Source organism: Lutra lutra, chromosome 4, assembly GCF_902655055.1.
Source record: "Lutra lutra chromosome 4, mLutLut1.2, whole genome shotgun sequence".
Classification (NCBI taxonomy): Eukaryota; Metazoa; Chordata; class Mammalia; order Carnivora; family Mustelidae; genus Lutra; species Lutra lutra.
The window spans coordinates 173,175,575-173,190,949 of NC_062281.1; the positions used below are offsets into that span (position 1 = coordinate 173,175,575).

At 41.7% G+C, this 15,375-nt stretch overlaps 2 protein-coding genes across 9 annotated transcripts in view; one reads left to right on the forward strand and one right to left on the reverse strand.

Moving 5' to 3' along the window:
* The window catches only part of SYNC (syncoilin, intermediate filament protein), a 23,947-nt gene extending 18,049 nt beyond the window's left edge, over positions 1–5,898 (forward strand). For 3 of the 6 annotated variants that reach the window (XM_047728803.1, XM_047728808.1, XM_047728806.1), the window contains exons 3-5: positions 3,034–3,158; positions 3,334–3,410; positions 4,500–5,898. In XM_047728803.1, the coding sequence (XP_047584759.1) occupies positions 3,034–3,158; positions 3,334–3,410; positions 4,500–4,510 (213 nt within the window). In that variant the 3' untranslated portion in view covers positions 4,511–5,898. The other 3 variants (XM_047728805.1, XM_047728807.1, XM_047728804.1) reach the window with 2 other exon arrangements.
* RBBP4 (RB binding protein 4, chromatin remodeling factor) overlaps positions 5,871–15,375 on the reverse strand; it is a 23,854-nt gene continuing 14,349 nt past the window's right edge. For all 3 annotated transcript variants that reach the window (XM_047728824.1, XM_047728823.1, XM_047728822.1), the window contains exons 6-12: positions 15,190–15,350; positions 14,968–15,094; positions 14,759–14,836; positions 11,332–11,408; positions 11,144–11,201; positions 10,942–11,052; positions 5,871–6,701 (exon numbers count right to left, since the gene is read on the reverse strand). In XM_047728824.1, coding sequence (XP_047584780.1) covers positions 6,636–6,701; positions 10,942–11,052; positions 11,144–11,201; positions 11,332–11,408; positions 14,759–14,836; positions 14,968–15,094; positions 15,190–15,350 — 678 coding nt within the window. In that variant the 3' untranslated portion in view covers positions 5,871–6,635. The remainder of the gene's footprint in view (positions 6,702–10,941; positions 11,053–11,143; positions 11,202–11,331; positions 11,409–14,758; positions 14,837–14,967; positions 15,095–15,189; positions 15,351–15,375) is intronic.

Genomic DNA, 15,375 nt, shown 5'->3' on the forward strand with positions numbered 1-15,375 from the left:
GGATTCTGACCTTGTGCAATCTAGCTCAAGTTCACATTCAACTTCACAAGGTGTTTGAGCTGAGCCTTGAATACATTCATTGGGTAGACAAGGGAAAGGCATTCCAGGGAGAGGAACAGCTTACACAAAAGCGTGGAAAGACAAAAAGACATTGTTAAGGGAAGTGAGCTCAGTGTAGTTGAATCATATGTAAGCAGTAGACAGATGTGGCTGGAGAGGTGGACTGGGACCAGACTGTAAAGGGTTTTTTATGTATTCAGTCAGTGGTTTTCAAAAAAAGCTTTTCTCCAAAGCCACAGACCCTTTTCCCCAAACAGAATCTTACATAGAAAGGTAAAAGCAAGGAGCCACTTTCTGTGGCAAGGGCACTTCAATATGGCCTCCCCCTGGGATTTCAGGGAGAAGTTTGAGGACCACTGACGAGCCATTAGATAGGATGGCAGCAAAGTGAGCTGTAGAGCATGAGCTCTAAGCCAGTGGCAAATCCTGGCTCTACCACTTTTTTTAAGTTTTGTTTCACTAATCTCTATACCCAACATGGGGCTCAAACTCATGACCCTGAGATCAAGAGCCACTTGAGCGGCTCTTCCCACTGAGCCAGCCAGGCGCCCCTGGCTCTACCACTTCTAACTGGGTAACTTTGGACAAATTACTTAACCTGTGACTGCAGTTCCTCACATGTGCACCGGGATTAATAATAATACACAGCACAGGGCTGGTGCAGTGGATGAGCTAGGTAATGTTTGTGAAGCCCTTGCAATGGTGCCTGGCACATACATACGTACATGCTCTTTTTTTTTTAAGATTTTATTTTTATTTATTTGACAGACAGAGATCACAAGTAGGCAGAGAGGCAGGCAGAGAGAGAGAGGAGGAAGCAGGCTCCCTGCCGAGCAGAGAGCCCAATGTGGGGCTCGATCCCAGGACCCCGGGATCATGACCTGAGCCGAAGGCAGAGGCTTTAACCCACTGAGCCACCCAGGCACCCCCGTACATGCTCTTAAAAACAGAGTGTGTGGGATGAATTAAAGAGCCTGGAAAGACCACTCATGAGGGAGAGATAATGTAAGATACGTGAAGTAAAATATTTGGGTAGGATTTGGTGACTGGTGTGGTAGGTGGTATGAGGAACTTGCTGAGAATGTTGTCGAGGTTTTTAGCTGAAATTGGGAGGTCACTTATGCTGAACTATGGAATGTCTACTGTCTACATATTTCACATCAAGCATTGTGGGTAGGGTGCTAAGACAGAAACCTACAATATGACTGGGAGTTAGACATGAATAAAAAAGATAGTGACAACACAGCAGATGCTGTCTAGGTGACAGACCCTATTTCTAGTACTCGAGAGCCACATGAGGCCCATAGTGGCATCCATACCAACACAGTGCAGGATAGAGCAAAGAGTTCGTATGGAAGAATAACATTTGTTCCAGTTAGAGGTAGGGGTCAAACCAGAGGGGGTCTGAATGCCAGACTAAAGAGGTGGAAAGCCTTTGAAAGCCTGAGATGATAAAGCAGTTTTTGGAAAGCGAATCTAGTTGGTGTTACACAGCATTGAGACTGGATGTCTTTAATGCCAGTCACTATGGCAATATTTACTTCCTTCTGTGACATCGTTCCTGTCAATTTATCACTCATGGTACAGATTGCCTTCCCAAGCGTGTACTTTAACGCCTCGCCAAAATACAGGTTTGCTGGTGATCTCAGGGAGGCTTGGGAAATTGGGGCACAGAGGTATGCAGATGCTTCCCTTCAGAAGACAGCTTAGATGGTACGGCTGCATCTCTATGTGGTGCCAGAGTATGGCTAAGGCATTAAAAAAAGGCCTTTCGATAAGGTTGGTGGAAGTCAGGATTCAGCGAGTATCAAACGCCGCAGATTGCTGTGCTATAGGCCCACCAAGGATGGCTCAGAGAACCAATTATTTAGATCCTTCTAGTAACAGCATGTACCCAAACTGGATTCCTATCTTCTTATTCTTCAAAATCTGAGGTGAAGTTATTACCCCTTTAAAATAGACGTTCTGACTTCAACCTTCCCTTCCCGTCTCCCTCATGCTTCCCAAGGATCCACGCCAGCTAGCAACTATGCCAGAGACAGACTTGCTGACATCTTCCTTACCTCACTCCTCAGGCATTAATTCGAGGCAGAGACAGTTTACAGAACATATCCTGTCTGGTTTTGGCAGAATGGGAAACAGTTATCTTAAGGCTCCTGAGGGCCTCCAGGGCATTGCTTCTTCATCTTCCAACTTAGCACTTTGGAATGAATTCAGTCTTTTAGTGTAATGAGTACAGGATATAGGAAATTAACAATTATGACAGCCAACATCCTAATAAAGCCCCTATTTGCATAGGATGTTACAGTTAAGTACCAGGTAGCGCTATCTTAGAGTTCAAGGAGGTTCAAATACGAAACTTGTATCTACTGTTTTCCTGTGAACAACTGGACTTCTAGTAGTTGAACTCTTCTGGAATTAGTTAATAATTGCTTACAAAGAATTGATTTCTTTTTGTCTTTTTAAAGTAAGCTCCACGCCCAACACGGGGCTCGAACTTAGAACCCCGAGATCGAGAGTCACATGTTCCACAGACTGAGCCAGCTGGGGGCCCGAAGACTTGGTTTAAGTTAAATTGTTTTAAGTCGCAGGATGATATAAAAAAGGATTATCCTAACAGAAACAAACCTGCACAGAGCCAGAGGTCCATAAAACTCTCAGCACACCGATGAGAGGACCAAAATCCTCCCCCACACTTAACACTGCAAAACAAACAAAAATCCTCTGAGCACCCACACACCCTCTGCAGGATTCTATTAAACAGTCCTCTGCAGGTACAGACGAGACTCCTGTCAGGTCCCCATCGGCAAAAACAGGATCGCTCTGTCCAAACGCCTCTTTGAACTTGTTTCTCAACCTTAGCACTGGTGTGAAGGTTAAACCATGTTAACAAAGTGTTTTATCAACTGTAACTGACAGTGTTCGTTGTTTTACTGTTCTGCTCATTAGACGTTCTTGGCCTTCCTGCTGCAGGAACAGCTGGAGGAAATGGAAGAGCGACAGAGGCAGTTGAGGAGCGGCCTGCAACTCCAGCAGCAGAAGAACAAAGAGCTGGAGCAGCTGCGGATCAGCCTCGCCGGGGAGCTCTCCACCTATAAGTCAGTTCTCGCTGGCGCCCCGCTCTTAACCGACGCTGGCAGAGGGGATGGTGGGGAGGGCAGGTGTTGCTCAGGGGAAATTTCACTGAACAGGGAAAAGCAGAACAACAGCTTGGGACAATATTCGAATTGTGCTCACCCATGACAGATGGAAAATGGATCTCTTTTTTTAAAGGGCTATGCTACCCAAGAGCCTGGGACAGGCTAACGCTCCCACTTCTCAGGCAGGTGGAATGGAGACTCAGTCCCAAGGTGATCCTTGAGGGTACAAGAGTGGTGTCTGCACTGTTGCTGCTCCTAACAATACTAATGCCTCAAGAAAACTTAGAGTGTGTCAAATGACAAGTCCACATTGCCTGGGGTCACTTGGAACGTTTCAGTTTCTAGCAGGACTCAAAATATGCTCTAATTATTGCCAGGAATTTGGTAACAGGATGACACATCCGGGCTCTATGCATTCTTACTTTCCTTGGCCTATCCTACCCCATCTGCTATTCATAAATAGCTTCCTTAGAATAGCCAAGAAGACAGTTATGCTACCTAATTCAGACTATGACAAAGGAGGCCAAAAGGCTAAATTAATCTGGAAGTCATAAAAAAGGCTCAAGTGGGTGTTGTTCATAACCTGTGGGACAGGATTACTGCATAATATAGGAAACAAGCAATATACCTATCCATTAATTTCTTTATATACTAATGTTCTTATATTCTGTATAAAGTCCTGGATTCTTTCGGATAAAGAAACTAAGGAAAAAAGGTCTGGGTCAAGTTGTATATTAGACAGATGCCCATAAATTTTATTCTTAATTTCCCAGTTAATCTTGTGTCTTGGGTACAAACTCACAAATAACAATTATTAACCAATACTTTTCCTAACTTAGTAGCATTTTCTTTTACCGTGTTTTATCCAGGCATGACTGATTATGCTTGTTTGGGAGATTAGAGAACCTTGTAGTTGAGGAAAGTGATATGTCAAACACCTTTGTGCGGATCAGATTAAAAGTACAATAGGGAAAGGGCAACAACTCCTCTTAAGAAACGAAACTACAGAATCCCAGTTACTCTAATACCCATGTAAGGTTAACCTGGGCAGAGAAAATCTCTAGCTAGGCCCTCCCATCACCACCACACAGGTTACCATTCATTCAGTTCTGCAAATAACAGGCACCCAAATAGGCATTTGGCACGGAGAAATGCATCCCTAATCCTATGTAAATTACACTCTAGCAATCTCTCCCCACCTTAGCACTAACTAAACTTCAGAAGTTGTCATGAACTTTACACTGTATTATTTCAAGTTGACCCAAGTATGAACTTATTTTTCTTTTCTCAATTTTACAGGGGCTGTTTAGAAATGTATGGCCGAATCTGTAACCCAGAAACAACCGCAAAAAACTTTTTAGCAAAGGATAACTAAGTACCCTTTGGACATACTTTTTTCCAGAGAAGGGAGTGCCAAGGACTTGGCAAGCAGTTCACCCTGGGAAAGTTACAAATACTGGCTGACCTGTTTAAAGAGTTGAAGGCTGGCTGGAGGCAGAATGCCATCAGTCAGGATTTAAGTGGAGTCTAGTTCATAGGCTGCTGGTACCAATCTCTGTGCGTGCAGGAATGGAAAAATGAGTCTTCTGTCCTCTGGCAGCAACTCCCACGTGCACAGAGTAAAGGATGGATGTACGGACAGACACACTTTAGTGTTGTGAAGAATGTATCTTGCCTTGTGTTGACCCAAAACAAAAGCCTTTTTTTGGAGGTAGGGTCAAAAAAGGCAGCCGACTTTCATGATATGGGTTTATAATTTGAATTCCTTTGTGCTATGAGTGTTAGACTTTAAATGAATTCTTCTACAAAGTTTAAGTCTGTGTGGACTCATACAGTTTACTCCTGTGTCAAGATAATTTTCACTACACTCTAAAAGAACTATTGACTTGGAAAAAAGAAACCAATCTAGATTTGAACGGAAAGGTTTAAGGGTACTGAGATTTTCCCAAAGACTGTGCTCATGAAAATGATTTTCAGTCAGTGATGTATTCTTTTAAACTGAGTGACTGGCAAAGAGCCAGGCATTTTATCTGGTTATGGCACTTGGTGATAAAGGCTTTCAAGAGTCTATTATTTCTAACTTCTAAATACAGGCCCCAGTGAAAAACATACTGGGGAGATTCAACCTCTCTATGGGAAAAGGTTCAATCAAACACCTTTTCCAAATTTAAAGTCTGCCTTAAATGCTCTCTGCCACATTGCCTTTGACAGTCTTAGAAGTCCATGTAGTTCTCTAGGGACAGACTTCAAAAAGATGTTATGTTGTCAAAGACTAATCCATGTACCTCTGGCTCAGTGTTTTATGCCTTGCACTTTCCCTGGGAAGGAGTGAAGCTCTTCTATCGCTCTGGGTTTATTATATTTAATTCTGCTTTTGATAGTCAAAGACCATATACAGTAAAACAGTCCTCTGAACAACTCTTCGAGAAGCCAGACTGGTGTTTGATGAATGTTATATACCAAAAAAAAAAAAAAAAAACAAAAAACCCATCGGCATGGGGTTACGTAGAAAAGCAATTTATTCCATTATAAGCACTTACACAGTTAGTCATGAAGAGTAACAGGCCTGCTGGTGAAACAGGTCACCCAAAATAGAGATGGTACCAAACTAGTGGTCAAGGACTAACTCCTAAAAAAAAAAAAAAAAAAAAAAAAAAAAAAAAGCAACTCTTATCCAGGATTAATTTAATTTTAAAAACAAATACAAGCTATCAATGCACTCTTCTCAACTCAACTGGACAGTCTACCTGTGGTATGACTGTCAGGTAAAAACATACATCTTTACAACTTGGTGGTCCCAAGTTTTTTAAAAAAACCATTTCACAGAAAGGAAAGAAATATGAAAACAGCTCAAGAAATACACTAACAAGCAAAAATATATGGGGAAAGAGGAACACATAGTTTTGACTTAACTGAAGAAACTGAGAGGAGACTGGTCTACATAGGGAAATGTGCATCCTGGAAAGTCAGGTGTGAAAACTTTAGAATAGGAATTTATATGACTTGAATCTCCCCCATTTCCTGAATAAAAACGACATCTTGTGGTATTTATACTTCATGGCTCAGACACCTACCTCACTTGGCTCTATCCTTCCTCACTTTAGCCTTTACTTAAAAGGAGTCTGTAAAACTTGGGGATATAGCCTAAGAAGAAAAATAACCACACCCAATATTCCCCTTTCTGTGGCTACTTTAGACCTTTGTTACTAGAAAATTCCTAAAGAAAATTTAAATATAAGTCTGTGGCTTTACTGAATCAAGTCCCCCAGTTAATATTTAGAAAACACCCTCTGTTTGGGCTAGTAACATCGTTGATGGTACCTATCATAGAGGGATAGCCAAACAAAGTCTGTGTCTCAAAACCAGTGTTAAATCAATCTCAGGGTTGAGAGGGAAAAAAAGGGGAGTCTAAAATCACAAGAAGTGCAGACATATCTAGGACCCTTGTCCTTCTGGATCCACGCTTCCTTCAGGATCTTCATCATTGTAAATGTTCTCTGCCTGCCCAAAAACAAGAAAAGGTTATTTAGTAAACATGAAGGATCCTTCTTGAAGTTAATGTTTCAAAAACAGAGGTGGCCAGGGAGAGAGACTGTGAGCCAGTCTCTGTAGCAACTATTCAACTCTGCAGCTGCTGCATGAAGGCAGCCAGGGACCATCTGAAAATGAATGGGTATGGGTGGCTGTGTTCCAATAAAAACAGGCAGCTGGCCCATAGGCCAACTAGATTAGGACATTCCCACAAAACTGAAGTATGGTAACTGTTTGTCCTGATACTCAACCTTCAGGAGTCCTTCTACTGGATATTACTGACAAGAGTCAGAACGTAAAAACAACACAAATGTCCATCAAATGACCAATGAATAAATAAAAATGTTACCTGGCAATGAAAAAAAAGCTAGTCACAGATTACATTATTTAATTTATACTAAGTGTCCAGAACAGACAAATCCATAAAGTAGCCTGGGGGTTGCCTAATGCTGGGAAGACTGGAGGAAAATGGGGAGTAATGCTTAATGGGTAGGGGGTTTTTCTGAGGGGTGAATTACTGTGATGATGGTTGTATAATTCTGTGATTATGGTTAAAAAAAAATTAGAAAGTCTTCATTAAGAGCCCCCCCAAACCATGGGTTTCAAAATCAATTTATAAATATTTTTAAAAGAAAACTGCTCTAGGGGCGCCTGGGTGGCTCAGTGGGTTAAGCCGCTGCCTTCAGCTCAGGTCATGATCCCAGGTCCTGGGTTCAAGCCCCACATCGGGCTTTCTGCTCAGCGGGGAGCCTGCTTCCTCCTCTCTCTCTGCCTGCCTCTCTGCCTACTTGTGATTTCTCTCTGTCAAATAAATAAATAAAATCTTAAAAAAAAAAAAAAAAAAGAAAACTGCTCTAGCATAAACTGTACTTCTATTACTTGATGAAAACCTTGCATCCAAAGGCATAATCTTAAATAGAGAAAACACTTTCATTTGCGCAGTTTACTGTTCTTAGAACAGTAAACTTACTATGCACAAATCACTAGGCTACGTGCTGCAAAGGATGGGATAGTCTTATCTTTAAAGAGCCTGTGATCTGACTGCAGGAATAAGAAAGTATACAATTGTGTGATGTTTTCTGATGACAAATATGTAGTCTTTTTGGCTGTCCAACAATTCAATTCAATCCTGACACTAACTGCATGTGAAAGTAGTGTTAGACCCCATAGGTTAAGGGGCTAGTCCCGCAAGACTATGATCCTCGCTTCAGAGGCCAGTGTCAAGCCCAGAGTGCTCAGACTACCCATGCACTTCTGCGCAACTTGGTTATCAACTCAGGTGTTCCCACACGCTGACCCACCCCCCACTCCTCGCCCCCTTAGGGTTGATGATTTGCTGCAATGACTCATGGAATCCTGAACATGCTTTACTTACTATTACCAGTTTACTACACGCCTTACAACTCAGGAAGAGCCAACTTGGCAGTGAAGCACAGGGTGAGGTGAGAAGGAAATATACAAAGCTTCTAGGTCTTCTCTGGGTAGCCGTCACTATACCCAACGGCCCAGAAGCTCATCACATCCAGAGATTACACAGAGCCTTTTCAAAAGTTTTACACAACTCAATCCCCTCTGCCTGTGGGTAGGAGGGACTGTAAAGTTCTCCAATCACCTGTTTGGTCTTTCAGGAGACCAGCCCCATCCCGAGGCTTTCCAGGGGCCCTAAGTTACCTCCTTAGCCTAAACTCAGGTGTGGCCAAAAGGGGCTCCTTATAAACAGCAACAGAGACTTCTATCACTCAGACAACCCCAAGGGTTTTAGGAACTTGGGACAAAGACCAAATAGTTACTTGTTTTATAGTTCTTTTTTATTTTTTCTTTTACCACCATTCTAAAAAAACCGAGTAAAGAACAACATGGCCTGAAGGTGATGTAGTTCGATCTCCTACATTCCCATGGCAACTACTTAAATATCTTTAAATGACAGGCTACTCAAGGCAGCATATTTCACCTTCCTGTCAGAACTCTGTAGTTTTTATATTAATTATACGTGGGTATATTACAAGGAAAAAGATGAGGTAGATTTTCTGTTTACACATGTAATACACATTTACTATTACAAATTATAATATTGAAAGGTATAAAGAAGATATCCAAAAACTCCCTAAATATACCAACCACATTAAGGGAAACAAGCTGCTTCTTTTTTTAAACGCCCTTAAAAAAAAAAAATAATAATTATTTATTTGAAAGAATCAGAGAGAGCACGAGGTGGGGGAAGGTCAGAGGGAGAAGCTGACTCTCTGCCAAGCAGGGAGCCCGATGTGGGACCTGATTTGGGACTCCAGAATCACGACCTGAGCTAAAGGCAGTCGCTCAACCCTGTGAGCCACCCAGGCGCCCTGCAAACAAGCTTCTAAACAGTTACATATAATTAAATTCAAGACTAGCTATAATAATTTTATTTAATTTTTTTAAAAAAAGATTTTATTTATTTATTTGAGAGGATAGGGGTGGGGAGGAGAGCACGTGTGTGTGTGAGCAAGTGAGGATGAGCAGGGTTAAAGGGGCAGAGGGAGAAGCAGACTCTCCATGGAGCAGGGAGGCTGATGTGGGGCTTGATCCCAGGACCTTGGGGTCATGACCTGAGCTGAAGGCAGCTGCTTAACCAACTGAGCTGTCCAGGCATTCCTAGCTACAGTAATTTTTAATATGAGGAATTATAACATGCCATTGTTCTATAATCTGCTTTTTTCGTACTTTATGTCATGAATATCTTATAAAGAAGTCTGGATATACCATATAATTTGTTAATCTCATAGGCCACAAAAACGCATTTCTTTTTCATTTTATTTCTTTAACTTTGATTAATAGTGCTATTCTTTAAGGAAGTTGTTTCAAAGATTTTTAAAAATTTGACAGAGAGAGCACGCATGCACATACAAGCAGAGGGAACAGCTGAGGGAGAGGAAGAAGCAGGCTCCCCACTGAGTCGAAGGCAACAGCTCAATCAACTGAGCCACCCATGCATCCCAAAGAAGTTCTGATTATTAAAATACTTTTCCTCATGTTGAGCCAAAAACTTTCTTCTGGAGATTATCCCTGCCTCTAGATCTATGCTAAAACAACAAAAACTTTTTCCCAAATCTTTTCATTAATCAGGCTACCATCATTCAAGTTATGCAATAAAAAAAATTGTGGTACAAAAATACATATCAAATTGCCATCTTAACCATTTTTAAGTGTACAGGGCATTAAGTCCATTCACCCTGTGTGCAACTATCAATCACCATCCACCTCCAGAAAGCAAGTGTTTCTTATATTGCTCTATGTTAGACATTACAGTTATCTTTATTAAATTCCAAGCACTTTGGAAATTCAAAAAAGGGTAATCATTTCCCATTTGGGGTATAAAAAACAGGGAAGTTTTTAGAATCTAGTAATATTTCACAGAGAAATGGCAGTATCTGATGCTGTACCATTGTGGTAGAAACTGTACAAGGCATGTTCAAAGCCACAAGTCACTTCAAAGGAATGACCATTCCCAAAGATTCAACTGCTAGTAGTGGGGAAAGGAGGAGGCCAGCAAGGAGGCTATTGCAATAGTTTAGCAAGTAGTAATGAGAACCTGACCAAAAACTCAGGGTGTGAAGTAGAAATAGGAAAGCTGGGCACTAAGTGTTTATCTGTAAGATGAGTACAGATACAAGAAACAATGCAGACAGACAATGCAAAATCTGGAAAGTAAACGAGAACTAGAGGTAAATAGATAATCAAGAACTCTTGAGGGGCGCCTGGGTGGGTTAAAGCCTCTTCCTTCAGCTCAGGTCATGATCCCAGGGTACTGGGATCGAGCCCCACATCGGGCTCTCTGCTCGGCAGGGAGCCTGCTTCCTCCTCTCTCTGCCTACCTCTGTGATCTCTGCCAAATAAATTTTAAAAAAGAAAAAGAAAAAAAAAAAGAACTCTTGAGTCTTCAAGTTGGTTGAGCTGGGGGATGATGACACTGGAGCCATATACAAAACAGGAAAACAGGAGAAAACGGGAATAAGAAGAAGGGGAGAGAAGTCTGGTCTTCTTGAGTTTGAGACACCAGTGGGATAAGCAGATAAAGGTAATGAGCAGGCATGTGAAAATGATAACGTGCAGCAAGTGCTAAAGTCATACTTGGGAGTAAACTAACCAGAGATGCCATTTATGAAGTCTGTAAATATGAAGTGATACTCCAGCTCACTGACCTCATGTCCCCTGAATAAAGGATAACACTTACCATTTGCCACACTTGCATGATATTGTCTTCTGATACAGAACAAATCACCCAAGGTTCATTGGGATTCCAGGAGAAATCAGATATCTTGGCAGTGTGACCACCATGAATAAACTGAAGAGGGAGGAAAACAAAGATAATGAAAAGCAGATAGAGAGCAGTAAGTAACAGAGTATCTCAATATTACTCAATGTGCAGAACATACCAACAATTCTGGTGGCCCATCTTCTGCATCTTCCGGGGATTGTTCCTCTCCAATTTTACTAGCACAAAAAGATTTTTAAAAAGTTAAAACAAAACAAGAAGTTAAAACAGATTTGTCCCAAGTAACTACTTTAGAAAAGTATAAATAAAGAAAATATCTCCACTAAGAGTAACCAATACAAGACTTACCTTAAATCCCAAACATTCAGTCTGCGATCAGTACCACTGGAAGCCAAAATGGTCTCATTGTGAGGCGACCACTGAACCTACAGTAAAAATGAAGGAAACAGAAAAACTGTAACTTAGAAAACTGAGGGTCGGGGTGTCTGGGTGGCTTAGTTGGTTAAGCATCTGCCTTTGGCTCAGGTCATGATGCCAAGGTTCCGGGATAAAGTCCACGTCAGGCTCCCTGCTCAGCGGGGTGCCTGCTTCTCCCTCTCGCCCCAGCACACGCTCTCTCTCAATCACTTGCTCTCTGTCTCTCAAATAAATAAATCAAATCTTAAGGAAAAAAAAAAGAAAGAAAGAAAACGGAGGGGAAAATACCTAAATTATACGTAACAATTTAAAAATTTCATAAAAAAGAAATCAAAGTATTTTAGACATTATAATTAAAACTGACAGCTAGAGGGGGTGCCTAGCTGGCTCTGTTGGTGGATCATGCAACTTTTGATCTCAGGGGTTTTAAAGTTCAAGCCCCAGTTTGGGTGTAGAGATTATTTTAAAAAATAAAACACAAAAACAACAAAAAAACAAACAAAAAAACCCAAAAAGGGTGCCTGGGTGGTTCAGCTGGTTGAGCATCTGCCTTTGGCTCAGGTCATGATCCTGGGGTCCTGGGATTGATTCCCACATCAGCTCCTTGCTTAGCAGGGACCTGCTTCTCCCTCTGCCTGCTGCTCCCCATGCTTGTGCTCTGACAAATAAGGAAATAAAATCTTTTTTTTTTTTTTTTAAAGATTTTATTTATTTATTTGACAGAGAGGGATCACAAGCAGGCAGAGAGGCAGGCAGAGAGACAGGAGGAAGCAGGCTCCCCGCTGAGCAGAGAGCCCGATGCGGGGCTCGATCCCAGGACCCTGAGATCATGACCCGAGCCGAAGGCAGCGGCTTAACCCACTGAGCCATCCAGGCGCCCCAGGAAATAAAATCTTTTTTTTTTTTTTTTTTAAAGATTTTATTTATTTATTTGACAGAGAGATCACAAGCAGGCAGAGAGGCAGGCAGAGAGAGAGGAGGAAGCAGGCTCCCTGCTGAGCAGAGAGCCCGATGCGGGGCTCGATCCCAGGACTCCGAGATCATGACCTGAGCTGAAGGCAGCGGCTTAACCCACTGAGCCACCCAGGCGCCCCAGGAAATAAAATCTTAACAACAACAAAAAACCTGACAGATAGAGAAGATGGTTTCTTTTATGAAGATAACCTATCACTAAACCTTTTGTTCTATTTCTATTTGTGTGTGTGTGTGGTAAAAATTTTTAATTTAAAAAATTTTTAAGACTTATTTGACAGAGAGAGACACAGCAAGAGAGGAACCTAAGCAGGGGGAGTGGGAGAGGGAGAAGCATGCCTCCTGCCAAGCAGGGAGCCCTATGTGGGGCCCGATCCCAGGACTCTGGGATCGTGACCTGAGCAGAAGGCAGACGGCTAACAACTGAGCCACCCAGGCACCCCTTTAATTTAATTTTAAAAGTATTTTATTTATTTTTTTGACAGAGAAGCCAGACAGCAAGAGAGGGAACACAAGCATGGGAGTGGGAGAGGGAGAAGCAGGCTTCCCGTTGAGCAAGGAGTCTGATGCCGGGCTCAATCCCAGGACCCTGAGATCATGACCTGAGCGGAAGGCAGACACTTACCAACTGAGCCACCCAGGTGCCCAAGATTTTTATTTTTTATTTATTTATTTATTTATTTTTTAAAAAGATTTTATTTATTTATTTGACAGACAGAGATCACAAGTAGGCAGAGAGGCAGGCAGAGAGAGAGGAGGAAGCAGGCTCCCCGTGGAGCAGAGAGCCCGATGTGGGGCTCGATCCCAGGACCCTGGGGTCATGACCTGAGCCGAAGGCAGAGGCTTTAACCCACTGAGCCACCCAGGCACCCCTGCCCAAGATTTTTAAAGTAAAATATTTCATATTAAGATTTTTAACTTTTAAATAAATAAACTCCACGCCAACTGGGGGCTGGGACTCGTGACTCTGAGATCAAAAGTCACGTGTTCTACTGACTGAATCAGGCAGGTGCCCCTCATTTTATATTTCTGAAGCTCTGATCTTAATCTACTCTTACTAATTCTGGCTTCTGGCCAAATGTGATCCAACCTTAGAACTAAAGTACGGAACACATACATACAGTATCTATTTTCTCAAGTACTTATTATGAATTCAGTATTACATATAAAACGGATTAAAAACTAAAAGAAAACAAAACAAAACAAACCCAAACTGATAAAAAACTGACTCCTTACGATAATGATTTTATTAAAGTTAGCTACCACACATACAACAATCACATACTGTTACACTGTCTGATAAGAAAGTCCTAGCATCATGGTATAGATAAAAGGGCATTAGTCACCAATACTTAGGGAAGAATTTAGATACTCTCCAGGCAGGAACACCACTACAAGCAAGGACAAAGAGGATAAAGACAAAAATGTTCACTGGAGCAAGCCAAGAGTAGAAAATAAGGTTAAGTGAGACAAAGTGCAGAGGAGTATGGCTCACCTAGAGCCTAAATCAGAGGCCACTTTCACACACCAAAATTAACTTTGACCGCACTTTTTTTTTTTTTTTTAAGATTTACTTACTTATTTGAGAGAGAGAGAGAGAGTATAGAGTGCACAAGCAGGGGGAGGAGCAGCCGGAGGGAGAAGCACCACTTAATCTACTGGGCCACCCAGACGCCCACTCTCCCCATTTTAAAGATTTTATTTATTTACTTGAGAAAGAGTGAGCACAAGCTGTGGGGAGATGCAGAGGGAGCAGCAGACTTCTCACCGAGTAAGGAGAACAATGTGGGGTTAAACCCCAGGACCCCAGAATCATGACCTGAATCAAAGGCAGACCCATAACTGACTAAAGCACCCAGTGCCCCACCCCTAAGTTCTAATGCTTAACAACCTTCTGCTACGGTGAATCTAAATGGGCCTTCCCTTGCTATAAAACTGTAAGCTCTTTAATAGCAAAGACTATATATAACCTATTCCTCACAGTGTGTTGGCAGTAAGTGGTGAACATAGTGCCACATTTCTTGAATTGAGTCAGAGAGCTTTTTGCGTGTTAAGAAAGGAGCTTAAACTGATGAGGCAGAAAACATGGAGCTAGTACTTTAGGCTTCAACTGCAAAATCAACAGACATGGCAAGTTCTGGAAATAAGGCAAGATACAATGTCAGGAACATGAATTATTAAGCACTGATTTTCTTAATACCTCAAGAGTGTAAGTCACCAATGACCAGTCTGAGGAAGTATAGAATTAACAATCACATTTCCTATAGAGATGAGCATAGATCCATAGAGTTCTATTACTGGTAATAATGGGATAAAGCACAAGTGCGCCTACTCACACATCCAGGTTTTCCTTAAAATAAACAAATGTAGCATTAGTTTCTCTTACCTGGAATATTTCATCCTTATGTGATTCAAAGGAATGCAACTTAAGTTTCAGATTTCTCAGATCCCACAAGGCAACAGTCTATATACAAAAAGGAAAGCAAGAGCAATCAGTAGTTTTTTATGAAAAGAAAACCCACAACTGAAAGATCTCGTTTACTCAAAGGAAGCAAAAGAAATTTTTTTTTTTCTCTTAAAATGAACCAAACTGACCTTGTCGGCTGATCCTGTGGCCAGAATGAACTCACTGTAAGGATTGAAAGATAGGCAGTTCACTTCAGCAGTGTGAGCATCAACTGAGTGGCTTGGTTTGGAAGTATTGTTTGAACGAGTATCCCAGCTTTAATAAAAAAGAAAAAACAGGAAAAAAAGCTTAAAATGGGTAACATAAAACTTAGACAACAAGGAAAAAACTCAAACATGGATTCTACTCACATCATAAGTTTTTGATCATCAGCAACTGACCCAAACAGAGACTCATGGAGCAGATGCCAGGAAACATCTTCTACTACTGCTGTATGCCCTGTAAAGATGGTCTTCGCATCCACAACTTTTCCTTCCTTTGGAACAGCACTGATGTCCCAGAGGCAGATGGTCTTAAATGTAAAATTAACTATTATA